The sequence below is a fragment of the Lissotriton helveticus genome, chromosome 10, assembly GCF_964261635.1.
Source record: "Lissotriton helveticus chromosome 10, aLisHel1.1, whole genome shotgun sequence".
Taxonomy (NCBI): domain Eukaryota; kingdom Metazoa; phylum Chordata; class Amphibia; order Caudata; family Salamandridae; genus Lissotriton; species Lissotriton helveticus.
The window spans coordinates 805,150,654-805,178,009 of record NC_136071.1 but is presented as its reverse complement, the minus strand read 5'-3'; the positions used below and the strand labels follow the sequence as shown (position 1 = coordinate 805,178,009).

At 45.0% G+C, this 27,356-nt stretch overlaps 1 protein-coding gene across 2 annotated transcripts in view; it reads right to left on the bottom strand.

The window, feature by feature from the left end:
• The window catches only part of ODAD2 (outer dynein arm docking complex subunit 2), a 1,353,572-nt gene that overhangs the window by 222,232 nt on the left and 1,103,984 nt on the right, over positions 1–27,356 (bottom strand). For both annotated transcript variants that reach the window (XM_078663397.1, XM_078663398.1), the window contains one exon: positions 15,382–15,536. In XM_078663397.1, the coding sequence (XP_078519523.1) occupies positions 15,382–15,536 (155 nt within the window). The remainder of the gene's footprint in view (positions 1–15,381; positions 15,537–27,356) is intronic.

The window sequence follows — 27,356 nt, the reverse complement described above, 5'->3', positions numbered from 1 at the left end:
AAGTTTTAAAGCGGTTTTCATTTTAATGAAGTTTTCGTCCCCAAATTAGCCTTTAGTAGTAGAACAAGAGAGTCTCTGACTACAATATTATTTTCTTCCTAAAAGTAGGATTCAAGTACAAGAGAAAGAGTAAATAACATGATACAAAGTCATTTCTGTAGCAGCTGTTATTTATTTAATTTTCCAATATACTACGTGCTCTGTATTTATTTATTCCTCCTTGGTTCTGAAATTTATATATAGCTGGCCACTACATAATTACACTTCACCCATCTTGTTGGCAACAAAAATACAACAGCTTCCATCACTTTCTCACTGAAGCAGTATCAACCATTTTAAATCGTGCTCAGCTGACACCCTTTGTATTATACAAATACACAGTAGGTCAACAACCTTTCAAGCCATTTGTTGTTTTGTTTCAACCTCCTTTTGTTTTTGCTCTAAGACAATGTCATTCATATCTTAGATCTGCCCAGTGGCTGATCAAAGACCAGTATTGCCATTGGATTCAACATTAGTTGAATTATCTTGTCACCTTCATAGGCCCTTTCTTTAACAGCATGTGGCCAAGTCAACCACAAAACTATTTCTGTCCATATCAGCGTATTATTCTTGTTGACAGAGAAGATCGCAGATTGTTCGGGTACATTTGTAAGCCTTTCAGGACCTCTGGTTTGAGGAAAGAATGTGATAATTCCTTGCAGATTATATACCAGGTCTTCCTTCTTTGACCCTCTAATGTATTCCCCTTTGGAATATGTTCCAGGCTTTTGCTTTTCAGACTCCTCCTCGCTCACTAACCCTCTGCCTGAATGCAGGGATACCTGGCTAAATGACCTTTTTGGGGACTTTGAACTTGCATATAATGCTGCCTCATTTTCTTACATTAAACTGGGGATTTTCCTAGTTTTAGCATAGAGCGAATTTATGATGTCAGAAAATACAACTAAGCAATTAAAACATACTTGTGAAGTCTATGTGCGGTCATTGAAGAAATCAGTTTTAGTAGGCCCTTAAAGTTTTGTTTGTAAGCCTTGCCCTTGAGAACTAGGAATGTAGTAGGTATAAAGTGAACATTATTGTTGCTATCCAATTACATTTTTTATCGTGAAATACTCATTGACAAATGTCAAAGTGGACTGCATATCTAAAACGTGTGCCTTTTCATGTAAATGCTTTGACAGCACTTATCTAGAACAAATGCAATTACAGCCACATATTTGCCTTCACTGCAACTGTCCAACTTTTGCAGACATCACTGTGCTGCCCTTTTAAAGGTGTCCAGTATTTTACATTGGAAGTGCATATTTTATACATTTTAATAATGCATAAGTATGTTTACTCGACCAGGTGTCATGTAGTTTCTATCTTATGATAGAAAATACATATTGGAAGACAGCATAACTGTTGGAAAGGTACCTGACTGGTTCTAGGCACCCCCTCAGGATATGTTGTCCTCTAGGCCAGCTAGCTCATTGTGCCAGCATGAGTATCCCTAAACCTAGGCAGGAAGCAAATGGTTCTGGCAACCTCTGAACATGACAACCCTGATCCCCCAGGAATCGTAGAAACAGATATAGAACCCTTTTGCCCATTCACTCATGCTCTCAGAGAAATATACAAAGAATACACCGCGAGACATTTTTAATGTTTACTTAACCAACATGATTCTTGTTTAGAAAAATATTTCTCCAATGATCAATACACAGAAGCAGATGAAAGTTATCAGGAGTACCAAGACAGAGAACAGAATGAAAAGTCCCACCATTGTGCTTAGAAAAGGTATATATGCAAGCATATAAAGCAATATAGAAATCTGGCACACTCCTACTATGTAGTCCCTAACCTAAGTGCTGAGGGCATGTGTGTGTGTGTCCGGACAAGAATCAACATACTGGAAGATCCAACCCAGGGGGGCCTGAAGGGAAAGAATGTTCCCATCTTGGTCACAAGCTGGACATCCTTCACAGAGATATCAGCAAGTTGCTGGGCCGAAGCTTCCGTGTATAGGGTCCGAACCTTCAGTGTGTGTAGAAACCTCGCCACTGACAGCAAAGCACTCATCTAATGAGCCTGGAAATGCTTGTTTATTTATAATTAAAATAATGCTTGTGAGTCTTGAGCAATCCAGCATTGTTATGGTCTATAGATAGCCATGTCCCCTCATGGAGGAATATTAGAACGACATTCGCTCAATGCATGTCGAGGCCTTGTACATGGTGTTCAAGCAGTTGTGATAATTGTATTGAAAAGTGGAATCTGTAAGGGAAGCAGTTTTAGGGAAACAAATCCAATATTGTCATGCATGCAAATGTGTGTAAAAGGTCATTGTGTGAAAGGGAAAAGCAATATAAGAAATCTGTACATGGTGGAAAATGACAGCATTCCTTCATGGGCCTAACTAAGGCACATGACACCCACTCAGACAAAGGGACGACCAATAAGCTATCTAAAAATAGAAAAGATATATACAAATAGTGGAATATCAAAGGTTAAGATATAAAATTCATTCTAAAACCTATTCTAAAAAGGCAATCATGCAATTTGAAAGTCAAACCACACAGAAAGCCACTTGCTTAAAAGTATGAAACATATAAAAGTTAATAAATTTAGGTTTAAAATCAATTTTAGAAAAAAATCAGGCCAAATCAAGAGTTCCCACTAAACGAAATAGCACTTTGTTTCTGTGTTCCGAGTGGTAGATGAAACATTTCTGTTTCCAGCAAATGCAGACGATGTTCCCAGAGGCTTACGTCAAAGCAGGTGTATGCGGCAAATGTGTTCCCATCCATCCCACATATCAGTCACTGAGAGAATGACTACAGCCTGTCGAAGGTCTGCAGAGCCAACATCCAATTCACTAGGAGCTGAAGCGTCCAGGATCGTGAGAAGAATGCGTTCAGCAGCAATGGAATATGCTGGTGACAACTATACAAATGGACCTTTAGGGATCCACCAGAACATCTATGTTCGACCGCTCAACCAATTGCAATCCGAGGTGTAAATCGAAGGCATATTTAAAAGTGCACAATAAACCGCGGAAGACAGGTTGCACGCAGTGCAACCAGACAGGCCAAAATGTCAAGAACCAATGCTCATTCAGTTCCTGAAGCAGAGGTGTACCAAAGCAATTCACCATGCGGCACAGCAGCACATGTGGTAGTGTCAATTCAATTTAATTTTGAGCTGGGACATCCATTGCGGGGTGGAAAAAGTCAAAGCAAAGTCCAACAACCAGGAGCAGGACAAGCGGAAGACCTCCAAATATTCTTCCAAGTATGGAGTGTATAAATTATGAAATGACTCCGAAAACTGTCTGGAAGGTAGTAACCAACAGAGAGCCTATAGACGTGAAAAAAAAGTGCGCTATTACCTCCGCATGAAATATGTTAAAGATGCAATGAATCAGCCCCCCCTAAAATGCAATGGGAAGTTAGAATGAAGTGGTGCCTGTATGTCTGCAGAGGACCTTGCAACCTGGATTTCAAATGTCCCTTTAGCGGACGTTAAGGCCACATCTCTTTGAATCAGCTAAAATACAACCCAGATAAAACCGAGATTATGGCTTATCTCCCCCTAACCTTTGGAGATCTTTCTGACCGAAGGATGCAGCGTTTCCGGGCCCTCAACAAGGTTCAATAAGGAACGTAGCAAACACAATGAGATGATGGACGGAGTGCTGAAACTTTTCAGACACTCACCCCCAGGCACAGATCTGGGTTGAATCCATCATCGTTCTTTAGTGTACTTCATCACCCCAGGGCAAGCATCCTTGGCAAAAGACCGATGGATTTAACCCAGATTTATTAAGACTTATTTGCATATGGCTGGGTCTAAACTGGGGTGGCTTGGTGAGCAACAGAACAATAGATTTAACACAGATCTAATGACTGGGGGTGAATGTTTGATTTGTCCTGCATTCCGTTCATCATCTGTGTGCCTATTGCTTTCTTGCCATAAGTGTGCTGGGTAGGCCCAGACATGGGTTCCAGGCTCACTGTGCCACTGGATTCATGCTAGCCTGGCTGATGAGGGGTAATGCCCTAACACCTGTTCCAGGATGATTGTTTCCGGTCCAGGGAGGACCTGGCTAGGCAGGTCGCTCTGGACTGTTCCCATGAGGCACATGGTAAAGACTGATTTGCATATGCTGGGTCCAAACTGGGGTGGCATTGTGAGCAAAAGAACAATGTTTTTAACCCAGATCTATTGACTGGGGGAGAATGTTTGATTTACTCTGCATCCCGTTCATCATCTGTGTGTCTTTTGCAATAAGAAACTTCTGCATCAAATTTAGTAATGCCCTTTACTTTTAACCACAGATCCAGGCTCGGATAGGTTCCTGCTTTGGGACACTTCAAACGCTGCAAAAAAAGAATGCCTCTTTCGTCAGTCTTCCAAGAGAATGGTAATCCAATAATTAATTACCTCTAAGTTGGATTATGGGAATGCTCTCTACTTAGGCCTTCCGGAGTATATCCGTGCAGACTTCAGGTGGTCCGGAATTTGGCAGCCCGGTTGCTTCTTAGCCTCTCTATGAGAAGACATATATCCTCCATCCGAAGACCCTCCGTTGGCTTCCAATAAAAAAGGAGATTGTTTAAATCCTTGGTCCTAGTTCACAAAGCCCTGCATGGTTCAGGGGCCAGCTATCTGAGGGAGAGGATTAATGACTATGGGCCAGATGTAGGTAGGCATTTACCGGTCGGTAACGGCCGAATTCGGCCGTTACCGACCGGTAAATGCAATTTGAGATGTAGGGCCCTGTATTTTACAGACTCAGTAAATTTACCGATAGGTAAATTTACCGATTATGTAAAATACCGAGTCGGTATTTTTACGGAAGAGGGAAAATTGATATGTAGGTGGGACTCTTCTGAGTCCCACAAGCATTAAAAAATCGGTATTTTACCATCAAATACTATTTGATGGTAAAATACCGATTCTGGTGTGCTTGCACATTTGTGCATGCACACCTATGCCATATGACAGGCAGACCTGCCCTTAGGGCAGGTATGCCTGCCACATGGCACCTGAGCCTCTTTTGGGGGTGCCAGAGGGTGTCAAAGTGACACCCCCTGCACCCTTGTGTCAATCGGTATTTACCGATGCGGTAAATACCGACCGGTAAATGCCCAATCATTCCTATGGGCTTCAAAGCCCATAGGAATGCATGGGCATTTACCGGTCGGTATTTACCGCATCGGTAAATACCGATTGTTTCCGAATCGGTAAATGCACATCTGTATTTACCTACATCTCGGTACTTTTATTTTACCACTTCTTAAATACCGAGTCGGTATGATGCGGTATTTAAGAGGTGGTAAAATAAAATTTACCTACATCTGGCCCTATGTCCCTGCTAGAACTCTCCGCTCTTCTTCTGAACACTTTGCTAGAGTCCCAAAAATCTTCCAACTTAGAATGGGTGGCAGATCCTTTTCCTATCTGGGGCTGGTTACATGGAACAAACTCACAGTGGAAATACGCACAATGCGTGATCTCACTGCTTTTAATACCTGCCTTCTAATCACTTCTGGTTCTTTACATAAGTTTGATAGCAGCACTCCACCGTCTTATTGGTCCTGTTCTGCATCAAGTTCTGATATTACACATATTTTATTTGAATGTCCCACCACCTCAATTTTGGTTATAAGTATGGAAACAAATTAACTCTATTTTTTCTTCACATATATACCATTCTCCTTTACTAATTTATGTTATGTGGTCTTTCTGGTGATCGGCATTGGCATTGTTGTACTTTTAATATAAAAATTGTATTGACTTTATAATTTCTGTTGCAGATTACTAAAAACTGGAAAACTGCTCTACATATTTCCTTTCAAACACGGTGGTAGGGTGTGTATCATAGTAATAGACTAGATAGAATGTATACTGTCCCAATGTCTCTAACAATTAAACACAATTATCTTGGGTCTCCAGTAACAATTTTTCTAGATTCCTTCGTTTTAAATATTTTCATACATCAATCCTTAACTGATGAAGTATCTAAACCTCCTTAAATACTCATTGTTCTTATTTGAGCCTCCATTCAAATAGTAATGTTTTTCTTTTTCTTTTTGGTTTCCCTCACAATATATACTCTATTATTTTTGTAATTCCAATACTGTTTAAAATGATGCTAATTTTAATACATGAGAAGTGCTTTTTATTTTTGCCCTTTCTATTTTCTTTCTCCCTCCTCCCCTTAACCTGTTTTCTACATATAATTGTAAATATTTTCCTGTTCTATCTTATTTTTATTCAAATGTTTTCAGTACATTGTTATTATATTACATTGGGAACCTGCTGTTTGTTATTTCCCTTTTTCCTACTTAATACATTTTACTTTTGAAACCTAAAAAATGTAAGGCATATATATTGTTACTAAATCTTTGTATAGTCTTCCCACCTCTGCTACTGGCAAATTATCAACATTGGGATGAGGTGTATAGCTGGTTAAGAGGCCATCTCGCTCCTTCACTGCTGAGCGGACAGAGTCTACAATTTGCTGTTGTGTGTGTGTGAGAGCGCCTTTAAACCAATTTATTTGTTCTTGGTAAGTGAGAGGAACTTCTATTTCTTCATATGTAATGTAGACATCTGGTATGTCATCCTCAGTGTAGATGTACAATAATTGTGTAGTGTTGTCTGCATCTGGGAATGTAACCCAAGAATAGAACACCTCTGTCCTAAATGTTTTGTGTGCCTCAACCACAAAGATAACATCTCCACCCCTGGATGGGAGACCATGGTTTAATAGTTTTAGATTAGCTTCATGTCTGCAGTTCTCTGCAATGTGTACTGCCCGAGGTCCTTTTTCTCCACACATATGAAAATAAGTTACTTACCTGTAACTACGGTTGTCCAGTATTGGTATCTTTCATAGCTTCACATGCCTGAATCATTCCCAGTCGTTGAGATGGGAGTCCCACGGTACCGTAATCAAGCAGTATTTAAATAATGCCATAGGCTATAATGGCCCTGAGACATGTTTTATATAGCGTATCAATGTCCTTTTAAAAAAAGGACTACATGTTGAATGCAGCCACTCAGCTGCTAGCACTCTCTAGAACCTTCCTAGCAGAGGCAGTAACCTTCAGATTTTCCTAGCACAAGTGAGAAGTGACTGTCTTAATGAATAAATGAGAACAGCCTCTACGGGGACGAGGGTGGGTGCACTTGACTCTATGAAAGATACCAATACTGGATAACCACAGTAACAGGTAAGTAACTAAATTTCTGATCCAGGAGTGGGGTATCTTTGATAGATTTGCATACCTGAAACAGAGTAGCAAGCAGTAACATCCAATTTTTCTGGTATGTCTGTTGCGGATGGTGCGTGACTTCTATCATGTAGTGAACCCAAAAATTCGAGGTAACACGAAAACCCCATGAGGGCTATACCTGTGCGTACTGTAATGTTAATCAATGCACATAATGTACTCTTAAAAGAGGTGTAAAATATCACTTATATACTAGCATTTCCATATATACAGCATTAGCGAGAGGAAAGGAAAAAGAAACAATAGCGTGACCAAAAGTAGACTTTACTTAAATATGCTTTTTATCTTTCAATACATGCTAGTATTTGGAAGCACCATACGGACAAAAGACTCTTTCTAATGGCTAGAAAGAGGCTTAACTTACAGGAAGAGATGGCGAAGCACTGCCTGACCTACCACTGCATCTGCGTCCTGTGAGGATTCCCGGCAGTAGTGCTGCGTGAAGGCATGAGTGGTCCTCCAGGTTGCATGACAGATCTTTTCCAAAGACATTCCCGCAAAGAGGACCACTGACGTAGCAATCACTCTGGTAGATTGAGCCTTTGCTGTCCTTTCCAAAGGCGTGTTGGCTTTGACATGACAGAACTGTATCGCAGCCGATATCCATCTTGCAATTGTGACTTTTGTTATTGCAGTCCCTTCTCTGCCTTGGCCATAAGCAACAAATAATTGATCAGTCTTTCGAATGTCCTTCATTCTCTGAATATAGACCGTAAGGCAACGTTTGAAATCCAGTGTATGTAGTGCCTGCTTTGCAGTCGTTGATGGTTGCGGAAAAAAGGACTGTAGTATAACCGGTCGAACAACTTTTACAACAAAACTTTTACAACGCACTACCATTACAACGCAGGCATTACCACGCATACCATTGCAACACATTGCGCTGGGGGGGCGCTCTAGGATAGGGAATACGTTTAATTTTCTATCCAACACCTTCCCTAGTGTCCACGGGGACTGGAGTTGGAATAGAAAATTATACTTACCACTATCCAGCACCTCTAAGCGCTATGCGTTGTAATGGTATGCGTTGTAAAAACCGGGTTGTAAAGGTATGCGTGGTAAAAGTATGCGTTGTAACATCATACATCCGTATAACCGGCTCACTGAGGTGGAATTGTGACGGCACTTCAGGGATAGATGTCAGATTAGTCCTTAGAGTCACAGTGTCCTTAAATATTAAAAAGGGTTTCTTAACGGTGAATGCCTGGATTTCGCTTACCCTTCTGGCTGAAGGTCAGCAGTAAAGCGACTTTTTATGTTAGAAATTTCAATTCAGCTTCATGAATGTATTAGAATGTTCTTTTCATAAGTTGTGCAAGGACCACGTTGTGGATCTATTCCGGTGGAGGTGCTCACACTGGAGGGAAAGTAGGGAACAGCCCCTTCATGAATTGTTTGAACAGGCTTGAGGCACATAGAGAAGTGGCACTGGAAGCTCTTCTATAGCGAGAGATGAAAGCCAGATGCACCTTAACTGAAGCGAAAGCTAAACCCGAATTTGCCAAGGATAGAAGATATGGTAAAATTGGTTGTAGGGATACTTGAAATGGATGCAGACGCTTACGTTGGCACCAAAAACAGAACCTTTTACATTTTAGTTTGTACGTCTTGTTGGGGCTCTCTGCTCTAAATTTGGAGAGGATATCTCTACACTCTTGCAAAATGTTCATGTCTCTGAACTCCAAGAATTCAGGAGTCAAGCATGTAAGTTCAGTGACTCCAGATCTGGATGGCGCACTTGACTGATGTCCCTGGACAGGAGAGGAGGAAACAGCTGCAGACATATAGGTCTGGCTTTGGAGAAGGTGAAGAAGTTCCGGGAACCAATGTTGCCTGGGGCACCTGGGCGCAATGAGAATCAGGCAACATCCTTCCCTCTTTATTTTGGTCAGTATTCTGGGTATCAATGGGATGGGGGAAAGTCAGAGGCATATATCCCTGACCATCGCATAGAAAGGCCATTGCCTCGAGACCCCGGGAGGGGGAACCTGCTGGCATAGGATCGGCATTTGGTATTGATGTTCATGGCAAACAAGTCCAGAGCTGGCTTTCCCCATAGAGCAAATGCTCTATCCAGCTGGAATTGGTTGAGTTACTATTCGTGGCAATTGTCTGTAGCTCTGCTTAGAGCATCTGCTAGCGTGTTGTGTAAACCTGGAACATGCTCAGCCATGAGAGAAATCCTGTGCTCTGTTGCCCATCTCCACAATTCTTGTGCTTCCAGAGAAAGAGTGAGAGATCTGGTCCCTCTCTGCTTGTTTATGTATAACATACTGGTCAAGTTGTTGGTGCGGACCATTACAGAGGCACCTGCTATTCTTAGCAGGAAGGCCTATAAAGAGAGGAATATGGCCTTCAATTCTAGGCTGTTGATATGACTGTTTTTGAGAATTGGAACCATTTGCCTTGAAATTGAAGGTCCTGCAAATGACCTCCCCAGCCTTCCATGGAGGGATCCGTTGTCAGGATGTAGTCTGGTATGCTTTGCAAGAAAGGAAGTTATTTTGAAAGGTTTGGGGTGTGGTACCACCATTGCATTGCTATCTTCATGGCCGGAGTAATCTGAATGATGTCCTCGAAAGATCCCGACATTTAAAGCCACTGTTTTGCAATTCTTCCTGGAGAGGTCACATTTTGAGTCTGGCCAAGGAACTAGGTCCATCACTGATGAACACATCTCTAGTACCAACTTGTAATTCCTTACAGATGCAGGTTTTTATCTTGAGATGGCCATAGCCAATTGTTGTAGAATTGTTTGCTTTGGATCGTGTCCAATCTGGCTCCCAGGAATTATACTATTTCATTGGGAATAAATGAAGACTTTATGATGTTGACTGTCAACCCCAGCGTGCTGAACAGCCAAAGACAAGCGTTTGTGGTCCTGGTTGCTTGCTTTACTGTAGGTGCCTTTAGCAGCCAATAATCCAAGTAGGGGAATACTTGGTGACCTTGAGAGCGTAGGGCTGCGGCGACCAGTGCCAGGCACTTTGTAAATATCCTGGGTGCTGACTTGAGGCCGAAAGGAAGAACTTTAAATTGGTAGTGGGTACCAGCCACCGTGAATCTGAGGAATTTTCTATGCTTCCGATGAATGTGGATGTGAACGTATATGTCTTCCAAATCGAGGGAGGTCATGAAGTCTCCTTTGGTGGGACGCTGTAAGATCTCAGCCAGAGTTGCCATCCTGAAAGTTTGCTTCCTCAGCAACTTGTTTAACTTTCTAAGATCCAAAATTGGTTTCCATTCCCCTGACTTCTTCATAATCAATAAGAAATAGGATTAGAAACCTTGACCTCTTTGCAGAGTTGGAACTTTGTTGATAGCTCCTTTTCAGAGCATAACATTTGCTTCTTTGTTCAATAAGTGAAGACGGGGGGGGGCTCTCCTGGGTGGAGTAGTTGGAGGTTTCTGTATGAACTCCAGAGTATGATCAAAGGCAATCAGATCCAGCACCCAACGGTCTGTTGTTTCTCCCAATGGTGGAAGAAACTTGAGATATTTGCAACCATGGGAGGGTGAAGGGGGGGGACTGGTACCCTGTTCAGATCATTGCTTTCTCCCGTTATCTCTGTCTTGGGTCGATCCTCTCTTTTGGCCACCTTGACGAGAGAAACCAGCCATGGAAGTTTGACAGTAGGTACCAGGTTGTTAAGGTTGCCTGTATTGTGGCTGGTGTGGGCTGATATTTTTGTGCCCTCTGGAAGTTTCCTCTGTAGGTGGAAAAACCATTTCCTTTTGCTTCTCTGAACAGTATTTTCCTGTACTGAAGGGAGACCAAAGATTTTTTGATGGATGAAAGCCCCTAATCTATATGTTTCCCAAACAAAGCGTCCCCATCAAACGCCATATCCAGGACCTTTGTCTGGACCTCCGGTCTAAAGGTGGTGGCTTTCAACCACCCTTGGTGCCTCAAACAATCAATCAGGGAATTTTAAGCGCACTACTCACCCGCGAGGGTCTGAAGGCACCGGGGGAGGGGGGAGAGATAGCTGTTCCGATCAATCGAAGAGCCAGGTCTTGAGCGCCTTCCTGAAGGTGTTCAGGGAGGGTGCGCATCTGATGGCAATGGGGAGCTGGTTCCTGGTTTTGGCTGCGATCTAGGAGAAGGCTCTTAACGTGTTCTGGCTCTGTGGATGCGCGGGGTTTCAGCGAGGGCGAGGTTTGCACTTGCCAATTGGCGAAACCCCGTGTTGGCTATGTCCATAGCGTAGTCGATAATTTCAGAGGCTGCCTGCTCTCCTTCTAAGATGATTTTTCTGGCTTCCTGCCTCTTGTCCCCAGGAATGAGGTCTAGTAAGGTGTCACAGGTGAAACCATTGTTTCAAGGGATTGTGGTTGAACCTGAGAAGGCTCCTTGTGAACATCTTGAGATGGAAATCTTTGTTTGTAGTCTGCCAGCATAGCCTGAAGGTCCTGAACCAAGGACGGCAGAAGATGAGCCATCTCCCTTGGGTGACATTCGTGAGTATATGAATAGTGTTGATAATGATGTGGAGGTGCCAGATAAGGTTAATAGTATTGTTCATCTTTATAGTCCTCGTCAACTTCCTGGCACTTAACATGCAACTCTGATGGACTATGTGCCACTCCTTCTACTCCAGCATCATCCCCATCATCTTCTTCAGACTCCTGTAGGTCCAAAAGGTGCGAAGGTGGCAAAGGGGAGATCTTACTGTATGCTGACATTTCCGGGTAAAAATATTTCTTCGTCACTTTAATCATCATTGACGGTGGTGTCGAGGGAATCCTGGCCACCAACGATGGAATGATGGTCGTCGACAGTGTTATTGCAGTCTATTTTGCTGTCAACGGTATTGTCATCGACGGTGTTGCTGTTGGTGGTGTCGTTGTCGACGGAGTCGCTGTCGACTGAATCACTGTCTGTGATGTCGCCGTCAACTGTGTCATCGTCAGCGGAGCTGTCATTGACGGTGTGAGCGACAACAGTAGGGATGTCAATGGTATAGTCGTCAACAGTATCTTCGTCGACTTCACAGATGGGGTTGTCGTCGACAATGATGGCATTAACTATGCTTTCGTTGACACTATGGGCCCAGAGATGGCCACTGCCATCATACCTGTCATTGACGGGAGCGACAACGTTAACAGTGTACCTTGTAATTGTCAATGTCCTAGTGCCCGTCGTCGATGGAGGCATCGGCGATGGGGATTTTTCCATTATGAATTTCCCCGGATCTGATGAGGAGGCTCTATGGTGCTTTTTGTCTGTCCTCACTGAAGTAGAGGAGACTGAAGAGTAAGGCTCAGAGAAGGCTTTAGAATATCTCTCATGTTTTGTGCTCTTGCTCTCTGGGGAGTGTCTGAGGTGTTTCCTGCCCTCTCCAGAGTCTTTCTCCTGAGATCTTGGTCTCTTGTGAGGCTTCAATGAAACATCACTGACCTCGTCTGATGACTTCCTGTGCTTAATGGACTGTAGCCATAAAAGTAGCCTCCCCCCTCTATCTCTTACAGTTTTTGAAGAGAAAGTGAAACACATTTTGCACTGCTTTACCTCATGGGCTCGGTGAAGGTAATAAATGCAGTCCTTGTGATGATCGTCAACATTTACCCTTTTCCTGCCACAGGTCCTGCAGACAAGGAAAGTCCTTTCTTATCAGACATGATGAAAAAACTTTTTAGGACAAAATCCTAGAAGCTTGAAGAAAAGTGAGTAGAACTCAGGGATATTCCCTTCACCCACGACATTTGGTGAAAATCTGAGGGAAACTGCCTCTGCTACGAAGATTCTAGAGGGTGCTAGCAGCTGATTGGCTGCATTCAGCCTGTGGAGAAGTGTGGCTCAATGGTTAGAGCGGCAGACCCTGATGCAGAGATCTGGCCCGAGACCAGGGTTCAATTCCCGCCTCGGCGGGTCTTGGGCTCAATTTCCTCAGACCTGATAATTCTCGCCTCGGTGCCTATTCTAATCACGGGTCCCACTCTGCAACTCTGGGCAATAGCTTGCTTAATCTCCACAACAGCGCTGGGATGCCTGGCTTCACCTTGGGGGTGCCCAGGAGTGGGCATTTCACAGGGAAAAGCCAGGAAGGGTTCCACAGCGGTATGCATACAGCGGAAAGACGCCTCAGGGTATAAGTACGAATTCATTTAATTTAATTTCATTCAACATTTAGTTCTTTTTTAAGAAGAACATAGATAGGCTATATAGAACATGGCTCAGGGCCATTATAGCCTAAGGTATTATTTAAATACTGCTTGATTATGGTACTGAGGGACTCCCATCTCGACGACTGGGAATGATTCAGGCATGTGAATCTATGAAAGATACCCCAATACTTGATAATAGGAAATTAATTACAGAGTGGGTATAGAGAGCTAGGCACCCACATCTGGGCATACCCTGAGTGGTTGAAAAGTTTCTGCACACCATCGATCATCTTGTTGTGTTTGCAATGTTATCCCTAAGTGGCCATGGGTATGCCCAGACGTGGGCCCCTTGCTCGCTGTGCCATTGGATTCAAGCTAGCCTGGCTGATGAGGGGTGGAACTCTGAAACTTGTCCCAGGATGCTTGTCTCTGGTCCAGGGAGGACCTGGCTTGGCAGTTTGGGCTGGAGTGTTCCCATGAGGAACAGGGTCAAAGCTGATTTGCATATGGCTAGGTCCAAAATGGGTGGCACAGTGAGAAAAAGAACGATGGATTAAACCCAGTTCTCTCGACTAGGGGTGAGTGGTTGAAAAGTTTTGTTGTGTCAGCCTACAGCGAATACATAGGGGTTGCCGCCTCGGCTGAGGAGGATTTTCCGTACCATCATGGATGTCTCCGGTTTGGAGGTAAGTAGGGGTCTCTGAGAATGCACGATTGAACTACTCGGGCAGTCCACTAAAATAAGTACCTAATCAAAGTTGGGCACCATGTCGTGTAGTTTTCACCCTATGGTAGGAACTGCAATTTTTGTGGACAGCATAACCTCTGGGATGGTACCAGACTGATTCTATCCACCCCCTCAGGATATGTTGTCCTACAGGCAGGCCAGCTAGCTCACAGTGCTATAATGAGTATCCCTAAACCTAGGTGGGTACCAAATGGTTCCGGAAACCACTGAACATGACAACCCTGATCCCCTAGGTATCGTGGAAACAGATCTAGAACCATTTTGCTCAGTCACTTCTGCTCTTGTACTCTAAGAGTAATATACAAGGAACACAATGGGTTGTTTATTGAACCAATGTGATTCTTGTATAGAATATAGGTGCGGCAAAGAAGCATTTAAAGTTATTAGAAGTACCAAGACAAAGAACAGAATAAAAAGGTCCATGTTCGTGCTGAGACAATGTATATATGCACAATATAACACAATAAAGAAATCTGGTGTACTCTTACTATGCAGTTCCTAACCTAAGTGTCTAGGGCGGGTGTGTGTGTTCTGCCAAGAATTCCTAACTGTACGATCCGCCTCCAGTTACCTGAAGGGAAAGAATGTAAAGAATGTAAGTCCCCGCCTTTGTCACAAACTGGAACCCTTTGTAGAGATAACAGAAAGCTGCTAGGCTAAAGTTTCAGCATGTAGAGACCTCGCCAATGACAGCAAAGCGCTTCTCTAACTAAACCAGGACATGCTTGTTTATTTGCACAATGCGTGTCGAGGCCTTGTACATGGTGTTTAGGGAGCCATGATAATGTACTTGCAAAGTTGAATCGGTAAGCACAGCAGTGTGAGGGAAACTAATCCAGTATTGTTAAGCACGCAAATGTGTGTACAAGATTATGGTGTGAAAGGGAAAGGCTAAGTAAAAAATGTGTACATGGTGGAAAATGGCACTGTTCCTTCATGGGCCTAACTAAAACACATGACACAGGTGGACATAATGTGCTTTACATTAATTTAGGTAAAGAAATTCTGTCAGAAGCTAAAATATATATTTTACCAATTATTAGCGGTTAGTGTTTTCACTGTCAATTTATATTACAAGTTTGAATCCCTTTGCATGTGTAGGCACAGATTTTTCAAAAGATTTAAAAGATGAAATATGTTTCTAGGTACTAATCTAAAACACTGTCAATGTTCAGTTGCTAAAACATGCTCCGGCATGTACATGAAAAATATGTCATAGGTATAAAAATTAAAACGCACTTTGAAACATTTTCTGGACTTAACGAGCATTTCCATATGGCCCCAGTCACTGCTGCCAGTAGCTCTTTATTATCAGCATTGCTGAGAAGTTCAGCTAGCGGTTGCAAGCCACCATACTGCCTAACCAAATTACGAGTTTCTTCATCTTCTGCACACTGCAATAAATCCAAAATAGAAAAAAAAACAATGGATCAGAACACAGTGAAAAGAAAACTCTATTTGTAGTAGTCAACTCATTTCTGATTTACATCAAAACACCAATATGCATAACAAGTGAGGGAACAAATGGTAACAATTGTATTGCCTGCCAAAACACAACAGCGATATTTGTGATCAAAAGAAGAGCAAAGTGCAAATATCTTTGAATAAATGGCAGGGGTAGTTACACTATACAATTAAACAAAATGAAAGCAGCATACATTGGGAAACCAGTCAAACAGTTTAAATCGTAACAACGTTCTCCAATTCTTCATAATGGTAAGTTCACTGGATTCATACCCATAGACAATCTCTGCCTAAGTGCAAGAGACGACCACTCTCTTTTGAAAGAAAAATATATCTATTTTGCAAAAGTATAAAATACAACGGCCTCTCTAACATTATCTTTTTTAGTTTATCAAAAACTGCAATTAGAATTGAAAGTACATCTAAAAACCACCTAGACGGGTCGAAATGGGCAAGATGGCAGCTGCGTAGGTGCGGCAGAAGCCATCCACCTACCACTCCACAACTTTTTCGGATAATATGGATATGAATCTCACTCAGGAGTAACTACTTCAATGATTCCATTGAATAAGCCATCTACTTGGGGACTCAAGTTTGGAGTTAAACAAGCAGACTTTGGGACACAAACGTACCTGTTATTTCGCGCTATCTGGCATGCCGTGGCTGACTGGTTTAGCCGTTGTAGACTAGTTTAGTAGCGGGGATCAGCTCTGGTCTTGCAGCATGCTGCCAAAACTGCCCAAACTCCTGAAGGAACGTCCGGAGAATGGCATCTCTGGAGTTGCAGGGAATCTATGCAGTCCTCCCACCGCCCGGAAAACGCCTGCTGTAGCGAAACCTGGGGATACTGCTCTCGCGGCCAGGCGGAAGGAGGTGGAGGTAGGAAAGCAGAGATGTATTGTAATGTAATGGTGTATTTGTACCGCGCAACAGTCGCTCCAAGGAGCATCTAGGCGCCGCTACTGACCGTAAAGATATGAACACTGGTCGTACTGCTTATAGTGGAGATCTAAGGGGCAGTGTACCAGTTAGGAGGCGGAGAGGGCGCCTGAGGCAGGGAAACCTGAAGACGCTACTCCTGTGGCCAGGCAGAAAGAAACTGAGTGTGGTATTTTGGGCCTTAGGCCCACATGCTGAGCAATTAACCACGCAGACGCTGTAGTCGGGTACTAGTAATAGGCCTGGAGCACTCTGGCCCCTTTTATTAACAGGGTCACATGACTGGTGACGCCTGTGGTGAGTGGGTGTAAAGTGTGTGACATCACGGGCAGACCACTAGAATGTATCCAGCCAGATACTACATCCCTCCCAAATTTTAATGAAGCGAAACAAACAAAAAGTCCAACCTGTAAGAAAAAACAACTAAGCAAAAACCACCACCAAATGAGTCTCTTCAGGCAGTCTGCTGGGCAGGGTTAGAGTCCTTGACAGCATGGTCAGGATGCCTTCTTCGTCTAGGCGACATTTTGTAGACTAGCCTGGTCTCGCAGTGGTGAAGTTCATATGTACAAGAATTGTGTCGATGCATCTGGAGCTGTGGTGAAATCCACTTCGGAGTCGTAGACGATCTCGGTGAGTGAGGCCTTCCTGCGGGGTGTCGCTCTTGGTGACTCTCCTGCTCCTGACGGCTGAGCGACGTTCGACTTGCCTCCCTCGCCTGGACTCCACTGCCACTGGAGCCTCTTGGAGGGCTTTCTTTGCTGGCTGAGATGGGACTGTGTGGACCGTGCAGGGCTTCGCAGGAGCCGCGCAAAAGCATTGCTGAGGAACTGCCAACGGACTCACAGCCAAGTCGCTCATGTAGCCTCTGAGGGGGGTGTCATGGTCAGGACGTCCTCACCATCTGGACTCAGGTGCTGTGTCTCCCTCTGACGATCTTGTGGGTGACCAGTCTTCAGCCGTAACCTTCGTGCTGCCTGCGCCTGACGTGGAAGGGCGGCCGACACATCTCTCCGACTCGGACCCCTTTTACACGGGGACTCTGTCAAGGCCCTTGTCCCCTGGACTGCCATGTGACTGCGTGGGCTGTGTGGGACATTGCGTAGGCCATGCTTAGGGGTCACTGCGGAACTCCCAACAGGACCACGGCCAAGTCTTGTGTAGTCCCCAAGGGCGGATCTTCCAATGGCCGGGTGTGCTCGACTTCGGCAGGCTGTAGGTCAACTGGGGTGCACAGATTGTTCCTGGGTCAATCGCCTCCTTGAGCTCCGGTTGTTCGGGGTGTGTGTGTGGATTCACTCGGGTGATGTGATGCTCCTTGGTGGTGAGGCACCTGGACGGTGGTAACAAGATGGTAGTTTTCTTCAGTGGACAGACAGGCAGTGATCTTCTGTCGGGGTGACTTGAGTAAGTGAGAAGGACTTGAGGGACTGCATGGCACTGCTCCATTGTCTGCAGGCTGGTGCACTGTGAGGTGTGATGCTATCGATACCAAGCAGCCGGTGACAGGTGAGAGGACGGTCGAGCTGCGAAGCGTGGAGTTGGGACGCAGACTGCGCTGCTAGCGGCTTACAGTAGGTCCCCTCGCGGAGCTGTCTCCAGTGACGTTTCTGCACCCCGGTGGCTGGCTTGTGTGGATGAACACCTTCCTCAGTGCTGATGCGAGTTTGTGGTCCTGTCGCTCTTCTCTGTTCCATCTTGCGCTCCTGTGTTGGTTGTCTGCTCTGTGGCATCATGCCACTGTTCTTTCCTCCTTTGCAGAATAGCATTGTGCCATCCTCTTCTGCTTCCAAACAGGTTTCTCCTTGGATGTGGTGTCCTGCCACCGGTCTCATGTTTGCTCCACATGGACATTTCCCTGGTCGTGTCGCTCTTGTGATGGTCTTCCTTTCCTGTTGTGGACCTATTGCAGGCCTGTACTGTTGTTAGGACTTTTGTGTGCATCCTGGGGACTTCCAGTGGCACCATCCCCTCCTCAGGGATTTCCCGGGGTCCCTCCTCTCTTCGCTCGAGGAGCTTCGTGCTTGCGCCATCTTGGCGGCTGCTCCTTCCTGCCTTCCGGTGCGCTCATCCGGACTGTTCACTCTGCGTGACAGGCTCCTTTGTTGCTGTGCGCTGTGACGTCCGGTCACGTGTCGCTGTGCTGTTAGAGGATCTGTTGCAGTGGCGGCCTGCCATGTGGGGTGTGTGACTCCTCTATTGCCGTTTTGGGTCCCTGCTGACTCCGTCTTGAGAGAGTGTGAGGGAGGACACTCTTGTGTTTCCTTTTGCTCGCTTTGGGGCTTCGCTGAGGCAGGGGATATGTAGGGGATCTCCTTTCAGCAGTGTTTCTTTCGTTGCGACTGTCTGGCCGGTCGGCTTCTCCATTTGGTGCACATAGACTGTGCCCTTCGTTTGCTTCACTGGATGCTTGGCTGCGCGTTCTCTTCAGTCTGTCACTCCTGGAATGGTAGCAGCTGTTCCGGTGCTGCTGGGCACTTGCTTGGTGCTGTGTTTTCCTCTTTACCCTCAGTGTAGTAGAGATGTGGTCGCTCTCTGTACTGTGTTCCGCAGTGCTTCTCTCGGTGGCAATGTCTCTATCTCTCTCTCTCTCTCTCTGGGGTGCGGCCCATGTGGTCAAACTTCTGGGTGTATGCACTGGCGCACCTCAGGTCTTGCATATTTGGTCCTTCGCGGTGCCTCTGTCTAGCTCTTGGCAGGGTTGTTTTCTGGGTTGCGGCGGTGTCTATTCACTTCTAGAGGCATGTGGCGCAATTCTTCTTGCTTGTGGTGGCGTCTGATAGCCACTGGGGGTGCACGTGTTCTTCTTGGGGCTCTCGTCGGGCTTACTGCTTAGCTACACATGGTTCTTGGAGTATTGGCAGCTTTCTGGGGATACTCTCTCTGTGGGGGTAAAGGTCACAATTTTTTTTCTCCCCTTCCTAAGGGATAGGCAGCCCACAGGGTGTGTGGGGCACTCTTAGCAGTCTCTTGCTGTAGTGGCCTTTTGCTGCAGAGGGAACACTATTCCTCCCCCTTCCACGAGAGGCAGCTCAGTGAAGTTGGGGCACTGTGGCAGCAGATCCAAGCTTGTGTGCAGTTCTGCAGCAGCAGGCAGTGAAAAGCAGAGCAGCTGGGTGCTGACATGCAGATTTTCTATATTTTCATTTGCTCAGGGTGATATCGAGGGTTATTGGAGGCATTGTTCTGCCGGGCAGCGCATTTACTGGGATGTGACACAGGCAAAGGGCCGCTAGGTGGCGCTGCAGTCACCACTGCTTCAGGTCACGGTGGCTTTCCTCCTGCCACCGGCTACGTGGGGACTAGGGATGCCGGTTCACGGTCCTGCTCAGCGCTAATGTGGCCCCAGTTCTCTCTTCATTTGACCCAACTCCTTTTCTGCTGGCGGGCCGCAGTACTGCAGTGTATGAGACAGCTAGCAGTTTACCTTTGTGTGTATCACTGCAGCCGGTGCGAGTGTTGGCTGGTGTCTTCAGGGAGGGGTGAGAGCCGCGAGCTGTTTGCAGTGACCTCTCTTACATCCCGGGTGCATCCTCTGTGAAGAGAGCGCTGTACTGGTTTCTGCTGCAGGCATATCCACCATGGCAATTTTGACTGAAAGTACCCAGTACTTTCCTTCAGTTGCTGGCGAGGATGCAGTGTCCTGAGACCACCGCTAGGACGCTGCCGATACTCTCGGAGAATATCGCGGCTCTCTACGCCGAAAACAGCAGGCCATACTCTGTTCCTGGAAGTTTCTTTGGGAAAACGGAGGTGCGCAGTGCCGGGAGGCTCCCTTCTAGACCTCGGTCGGGTCCATTACGTGAATTCACTCCGGTAAGCATTCCATGAGCACACACAGGCCACAGCAGCTTTTTAAGTACGGCAGGCTGTGCCTAATAATGCTGGCGGTGCAAACAGGTGGTCGGGGGCATGGCCTTTGTCCTGGGGGCTGCTCCAGGAGGCGTTGCGGGCTCGCTCCCCCCCCCGCTGAAGGGAGAGGGGGTTTTCCCTTGCCTACAGGGCACGCCGTGTCTTAGTTCGCTGGCAGGACGCTCCTCGCAGGGCACCGAGAGAAGGTGCACAAGGGGGGTTTGCAGTTAGCAATTTTTCTGCAGCGCTTGGGGTGTCACTGGTAGGTTGCTGCGGGGGCATGTGCAGAGGGACAGCCGCGGGGCCTTAACGCTGGACGTTAAAATCTTTGTCCGCCCCGACTTCCCCTAATCGTGCTGGCAGCAGGTGTGATATGGCGGCTTGTCGACCTTGACGTTCCCGAGGCTGCTGCTTTGCATGCGTACCGGTACCGCATAGGCCTTCCTAGCGCTGCGGGCTGTACTCGGCTTTTCCGGCGCTAGATGCATAGGTGCAGTAGGTGACTCTGCTACGGCTTGCCACCGCGCTGGTCCATGCTCTGATGTTGGCTCTTCGCCCGCATGGCCACTTGCGGAGCGTAGGGGCCCTTGTCCCTTGCAGTGAGCCGGTCCTTCTCCCACGGGGTGCGTGCTGCGGCACTTCCCCCTCCTCTTTTCACAGTGTTTCTGATTCTGTGCTGGCAGCGGGGTACCGTAGATGCGGGCAGCACTGCCCCTCTGGAAGACTAACAAAGTGGCTGCCAGCACACGTGCAGGTGTCGACCCGCTCGTCGCCATTGTGGTATTTTGGGCCTTAGGCCCACATGCTGAGCAATTAACCACGCAGACACTGTAGTCGGGTACTAGTAATAGGCATGGAGCACGTGCACTCCGGCCCCTTTTATTAACAGGGTCACTTGTCTGGTGACGCCTGTGGGGGGTGGGTGTAAATTGTGTGACATCACGGGCAGACCACTAGAATGTATCCAGCTGGATACTACATTTGCATGACAACAATTAGAAATAAAGACACAGAAATGGACTAAAACATCACACGTACCATCATTCATAAATCTTTAAATCTTTAATCATATCACAATCAAACAACTCACATTCATTCATTCAAACAATGTACTCAAACACACTGGAGTACAGTATCAGTATTGGCATCCTTCCTTGTTGTTTATGATACCAGGCTCAGCCTTACAGATTAGAGCCAGCCCTTCCTTTGTTATTGTGATTGAAAATTTGGCTCTGAATAATATTCATAGTCTTGTTCATCATCTGTGTCCTGGCACTTAATGAGGAGCTCTGATGGACTACGAGCTGCTCGAAACCTATCATCCTCCTCTGAATCATCCTCGTCCACCCCATAATCCAACAGTTGCACTGCAAGATTTGGAGAAGCTTGCATAGGCAACAAAAGGTCCATTGAAGATTGTCTACGTTGAAGCAACAAGCTCTTCCCTGATTCAGAAGACGGCAAAAGAGCTGCTGAAGGCTTCAAAGGCACTAAAGGCATCAAACCTGGTGGTGAAACCAAAGATTACATACTTGACTCTCCATTTGTAAAGGTTTCACTGTCGTCGACGAAGCAACAGTCGACGAAGCAACCTTCGACGAAGCAGGTGTCGACGAATCAGGTGTCGACAAAGCAGGCGTCGACGGAGCTGGGGTCAACGAAGCAGGCGTCGACGGAGCTGGGGTCGACGAAGCAGGCGTCGACGGAGCTGGGGTCGACGAAGCAGGCGTCAACGAGACAACCGTCGATGGGACAGGCGTCGACGAGGTAGGTGTCAACGATGCAAGTGTTGACGGAACCAATAGGTCCTTGGATGTTACTGTCAACGAAGAAGTGTCCGTCGACAAAAGTTTCTTCTTTATCTTCGTCGACGAAGAGAGAGAGGAAGTAGAGGACTTAGGCAACACCGTCACTGAGTCCAGCGTCAACAGAGAAGACGTCGAAGAAATCATCATAGCAGGTTTAGGTGAGGAGAAAGTAGTCATCGTCGTCGTAGTTATGACTATGGAGGACTTCGTCAACGGCAGAATCGACGACGAGCCCGTCGACGATAGACCAGTTTTCTGAGGTAAAGATGTATCTGACAGAGATTTTGACGCCTGAGACTTAGATCTGATATGTACAGTGACCCTTAGGGGGAGCTGAAGTCCCTTTTGACGATGAAGGCTAGTCTTCATGTTTGGAAGAGTGATGTTTTTTCAGAACCTTTGCCTTAGGAGATGTCAACTCCGCCTAACTGTCCCTTTTCTTAGAGGCAACAGTCTTAAGAGAGGAATCACTCTCCACATCAGAAACTGGGCCATCCTTCATTTTAAGCTTCTGTAGCCACAGAAGTAATTTACCTTCTCTGCCCCTTAAGGTCTTTGGAAGAAAAGTCCTGCATATTTTACAGTTTCTCACCTGATGGTCAGGATGTAATACATTTTTTGTGAGTATCCTCGGAGTGAAGACACAATTTTCCACAAAACTCACAGTGTCTGAAGAGTGACCTTTTGGAGTACCGAGCAGAGCTCAGGGAGACTCCCTTCACAAGACGTGCAGTAGAAAATCTGAAGTTCTGAGCCTCTCGGGAGAAGGTTCTAGGTGGTGCTGACGCCTGATTGGCTGGAGTTTGGACTATATCTAATGACTTGGACGAGCTAATAAAGTGACAACTTTTTTCCTATTGAGTGCTTTGTTACAATACTTTCTATAGTATTTTTCAGCTATGCTATTATTATACTATGTATAGATGTATACTTATATTGCTATTTTATGTACCGTGGGACTCCCAGTTTGACGACAGGGAAGGATTCAAGCATGTGAATCCATGAAAGACACCCCAATACTGGAGAACTACCAGTTTTTTTTTTCCGTGTTGACATGTGCTTGACCCGGGGAGAGCGACGCTTGCCTTGCAGAATCTGTCTCCACTCATTTATGGGGGAGAGTGAGGTCAAGTGATTTTAGTAAATGTTTAGTTTTTATTGAGATCTGTGAAGGGGCGACTTAAGTTAGCTAGTCTTGCATTTAATTGACTTTGTTTGTAGTGGAATTTTCCAGAGTGTCCCTGCTAGTAATCCTATTGTCATGCAATAGAAGGGCATCCTCCTTATTTAAGTTGGATTGTGACACAGGGTCCAGAACAGGGATTGCTGGTGAAGGCTCTTGGTCGTCCAATGAGTTAAAGCTGTGAAGATGGTGGTGTGTTTGTCAAAAACAGGAAAAAGCTTCCTTTTTGGTAATCCACTCGTGCTAGGGGTGCCCTCCAGTACATGGGATCCTATATCCCACACTGGAATCGGTGTTGGCATAAGATTCCAACATTGATGCCGAACACAACTGGTTTCAGTGCACCCAATATTTAGTTAGCCATCTAGTATTTGATTTGATGTCCACTAGATATATAAAATGGCTGACATCACTTACAAAGCCTAGAGAATTGTCTCCTGGGTTTGTAGGGGGTGTCCTGCTCATGCAGGGCACCCTCACACTTAGAACCAAGCTCCGTGCCTTCAGGATTGAAAGGCCTTCCTTAGGGGGTGACTTCCAGGTTTTAAGTGTAGTGACCTCAGATAAAAGGAAACATATCTGTGGTGAGTGGTGCTAGCACCAGCTCACACAGGCTGCAACATTTGAGTGGCCTCCTATGGGTGGCATAGTACATGCTGCAGCCCAAGGGAGACCCCTGGTGTACCTATGCCCTGGGTATATTAGTACCATATACCAGTAGCCTATTAGGAAGGTACCAAAGTATTTACCATAGTCCAACCATATTGCCTAATTCAGAGGTGGAAATTAAGTCCTGTTCAGCGCTCTTAATGCTTGTGTTTTGGGAAATAGGTACTGGAAGAACACTAGAGTCATCTGTAATGGTATGAATAGCCCCAAAAGGATCTTTTAAAAAGTCAAATTTATGTGAAATGTTTATGGACTTTCAAACATATGGGTGATGGGAGAGATTAAAGGCTGATTCTCCCAGAACGATTTAGCCTTGCTGTTTTTTGTTGCTGCACAGGATTGCAATTTCTTCTTTCTCTTTGTGGGTTTTTAAAGAGCCAAGTTTTACCTGACCACATGTTAGCAGCCTCTCACGAGAGCCACAAAGAAGCAAGGACAAAATGGGGCCAGAATGAGGGCACACAAGCATGCATGAGCCACACTGACCTGATGCCAGCCGCGTCCGTGCACTGCTCTTGTCTGTTCCTCAATTGCTGAACAACTGCATCCCCTCCCTGTTGAGAAATGTAGCCTTTATCAGTTCTCTCCAAGTACCCTTGATATTACCACTGCAAGGAAGTGGAGTAGCTTTATGTCCATAAATCTGAAAATTCCGATGCCTATATAACAGCTGATGTAACAGCTCTGAAACTGCCTGTTGCGTTGAGTGGTAGCCAGGCAGTAGGTGAGGAGGAGCACAGAGTGCGTGACTGAGCTGACCGTTGCCTCTGTGAGAAGGGGGCGTCACTCCACTCTGCTTGCTGTTGCAGGTTTTATTTTGGGGACAGTGGAGTAGTGGAGCGGTGGAATAGTAGGGTGGTAGTAGCAGTGGCAGTAATGGCTCGCAGTGTGGGGTGTAGAGTGTAGAGTGTAGGTGGGGTCAGAGAGGGAGATCACCAGGCTACAACACAAGCTGCACCCAGACCTGTCTGGGACGGTTCTGCAGGGGCCTGGGCTCACACACTGCGGCAGGGGACTGCTCCTGTTGTGCTCGGACGCACCCCTGGCCAGAACACCGTGGTTAGCGCCACACACTCCTCAGTCCTTGTAGCCGCCCCTCCGACACAGGGCACAAGGGTCTGGTCAGGTCAGGGAATGCAAGTACACTCCTCTCTCCTCTCCTCAGCAAGCTCCGGCTCCACTACATGCTGCGTACTGCGTCAATGAGATTCTACACTGCACAGAATCAGAGTCGGTTCACCCTCTCATTTATTAATACCCTGTCAATTAAACAAGTTACCTTTCTAATTAAAGACTCAATTTCAGCTATTAAACATTTAGATAGATGCTTTCTTCATAATAAATGAAGCGGTCCGAGCTCACGTCTTTATGTTTCATAAAGCTATTAAACTAGAACCTGTCTTATTTTTTTGGAAACATTAGTCTTTTGTGGAAATTCTCTATGTTAGAGATTTTATTCAACCTGGCAATCCCATTTAATTTGCTATGCTCTCTGAAAGGTTCAATCTTCAACCTTTGGACTTCTACCGTTTCTTCACACTAAAAGTAAGAGTAAGAGGCATTAAAAGGTTGCATAAGGCTGATTGTTTAATCTTTCTTCAGAATCTTGTGTTCAAGACACTTATGGCATCAATATTCTATAAAACTTAACAAAAGATCTCTAAACCAGAGACTGATAAGATTCAATAAACATGAGACAACTCATGTTCTAAATATAATTTGAATTCATTCCTCCCAATAAATTGGACGATTTATGGGGATATCTGCTGCAATGTCCCTCATTTGTCCTAAAATGTCCCTCATTTATCACAGTGTAAATTTTGGACTGCCTATAGATCACACTGGACTCTTGTTCTCGGCTGCTTGTTGGCATTGCAATATAACTTCTGGGTGACCTAGAGCATTTAATATTTTACTGCAGGCATATTCGTCTTTTTGGAAAGTCATCAAACCCACAATATCAAATATTTTTAATGTCAACCTGTCCGTAACTCATACTTTAGCCTCTTTGAGCATACATGCTTGTTCTGATACCCATTTAAATAACTCTCTAACTTCATGGGACTGCTTTCTTATTGACATTCTGCTAACTTTAGGTGTTACAACAATACTTTCCAACTGGAAGAATTACAATAACATTTCATCCCATACACTGTGGGCGTGGGTATGTTTTATAGCAAGTGTAGATCATATATTACACACTGCTACTTTTAATAGCAAATCTTTTCTGGATCTTTATCGGCAAATAATCAACTGTCCTTGAATGTACAAGCACTGCGTTTTTAATAATACTTAATATTTACTTTTTCCTCTCTTCTCTTATTCTTTCTTTCTTCTTTCCTTCTTTCTTCCTTTCCTCTTCTTTACTTTGCACAAATGTATAAATAATGATTAGAGTGCAACATCTTAATGTCTACACAATCATTATTTTCAGGGAATCTTTCCTATGTGGAACATTTATGAAATTTACTATTGTCATTGCACTGTTTCATTATGAATTCATTTATAAAATACAATTTACTTAAAATCAAATAATAAACCATGTTCTTACAGATGTGAAAACGTATTTTTATTATTTTAGAATTCTAAAGGTTGATGAAGTAAGGTGTGATTTAGACAATCTCTCTAAAGCTGAAAATGTTTGAGATCGAGGAGGGCATTCAATTTAATGGGAAGCATGCGACATATTGGTTAGGGGGAAATTATTCAAAAGAAAGTAACATCTTTCAAATGAGTGTAAATTAAGAGGAGGACTTTAGCCATAAAGGAATTACACAAATGGCTAACTAAAAGAAAGAATCCAAATTAGTACATTTCAGTCACTTCGAACCTGAACACATTTTGCCGTGTTCATGGAGATTTTTGCTCTCAATGGTGTAATCTACGAGAACAAAAACGCGAATGTCCACGTGGAAATACTATTAACTCATTCCAGTTGGACTTTTCATTGTGTTCGGAGGGCGAAATATGGAGAGGAACAGAGGGAGGCAAAGGAAGTTATCATGGCAATGTTTTGTTATCATGGGAATGCTGTGCACACCCACAAATTCAAACTTTGAGGTTATTTACGGGTAATTTATACACATTTACACCTAGAAAACTTAGGTATAAGTGTATATTTCAACAAGGAACCAGCAACCATCCTGTTTTCGGTGTGGATGGTAATTGATCTCACCATAAGCTAAAGTATTTCTCTGTGGTGAAATAATTGATAAAGTGCTCAACTACAATTCACATTAATCTTAATCCTGCCACAGTGATTCAAATGGATAATCCACGAGGTGTAAGGGTGTGTTATA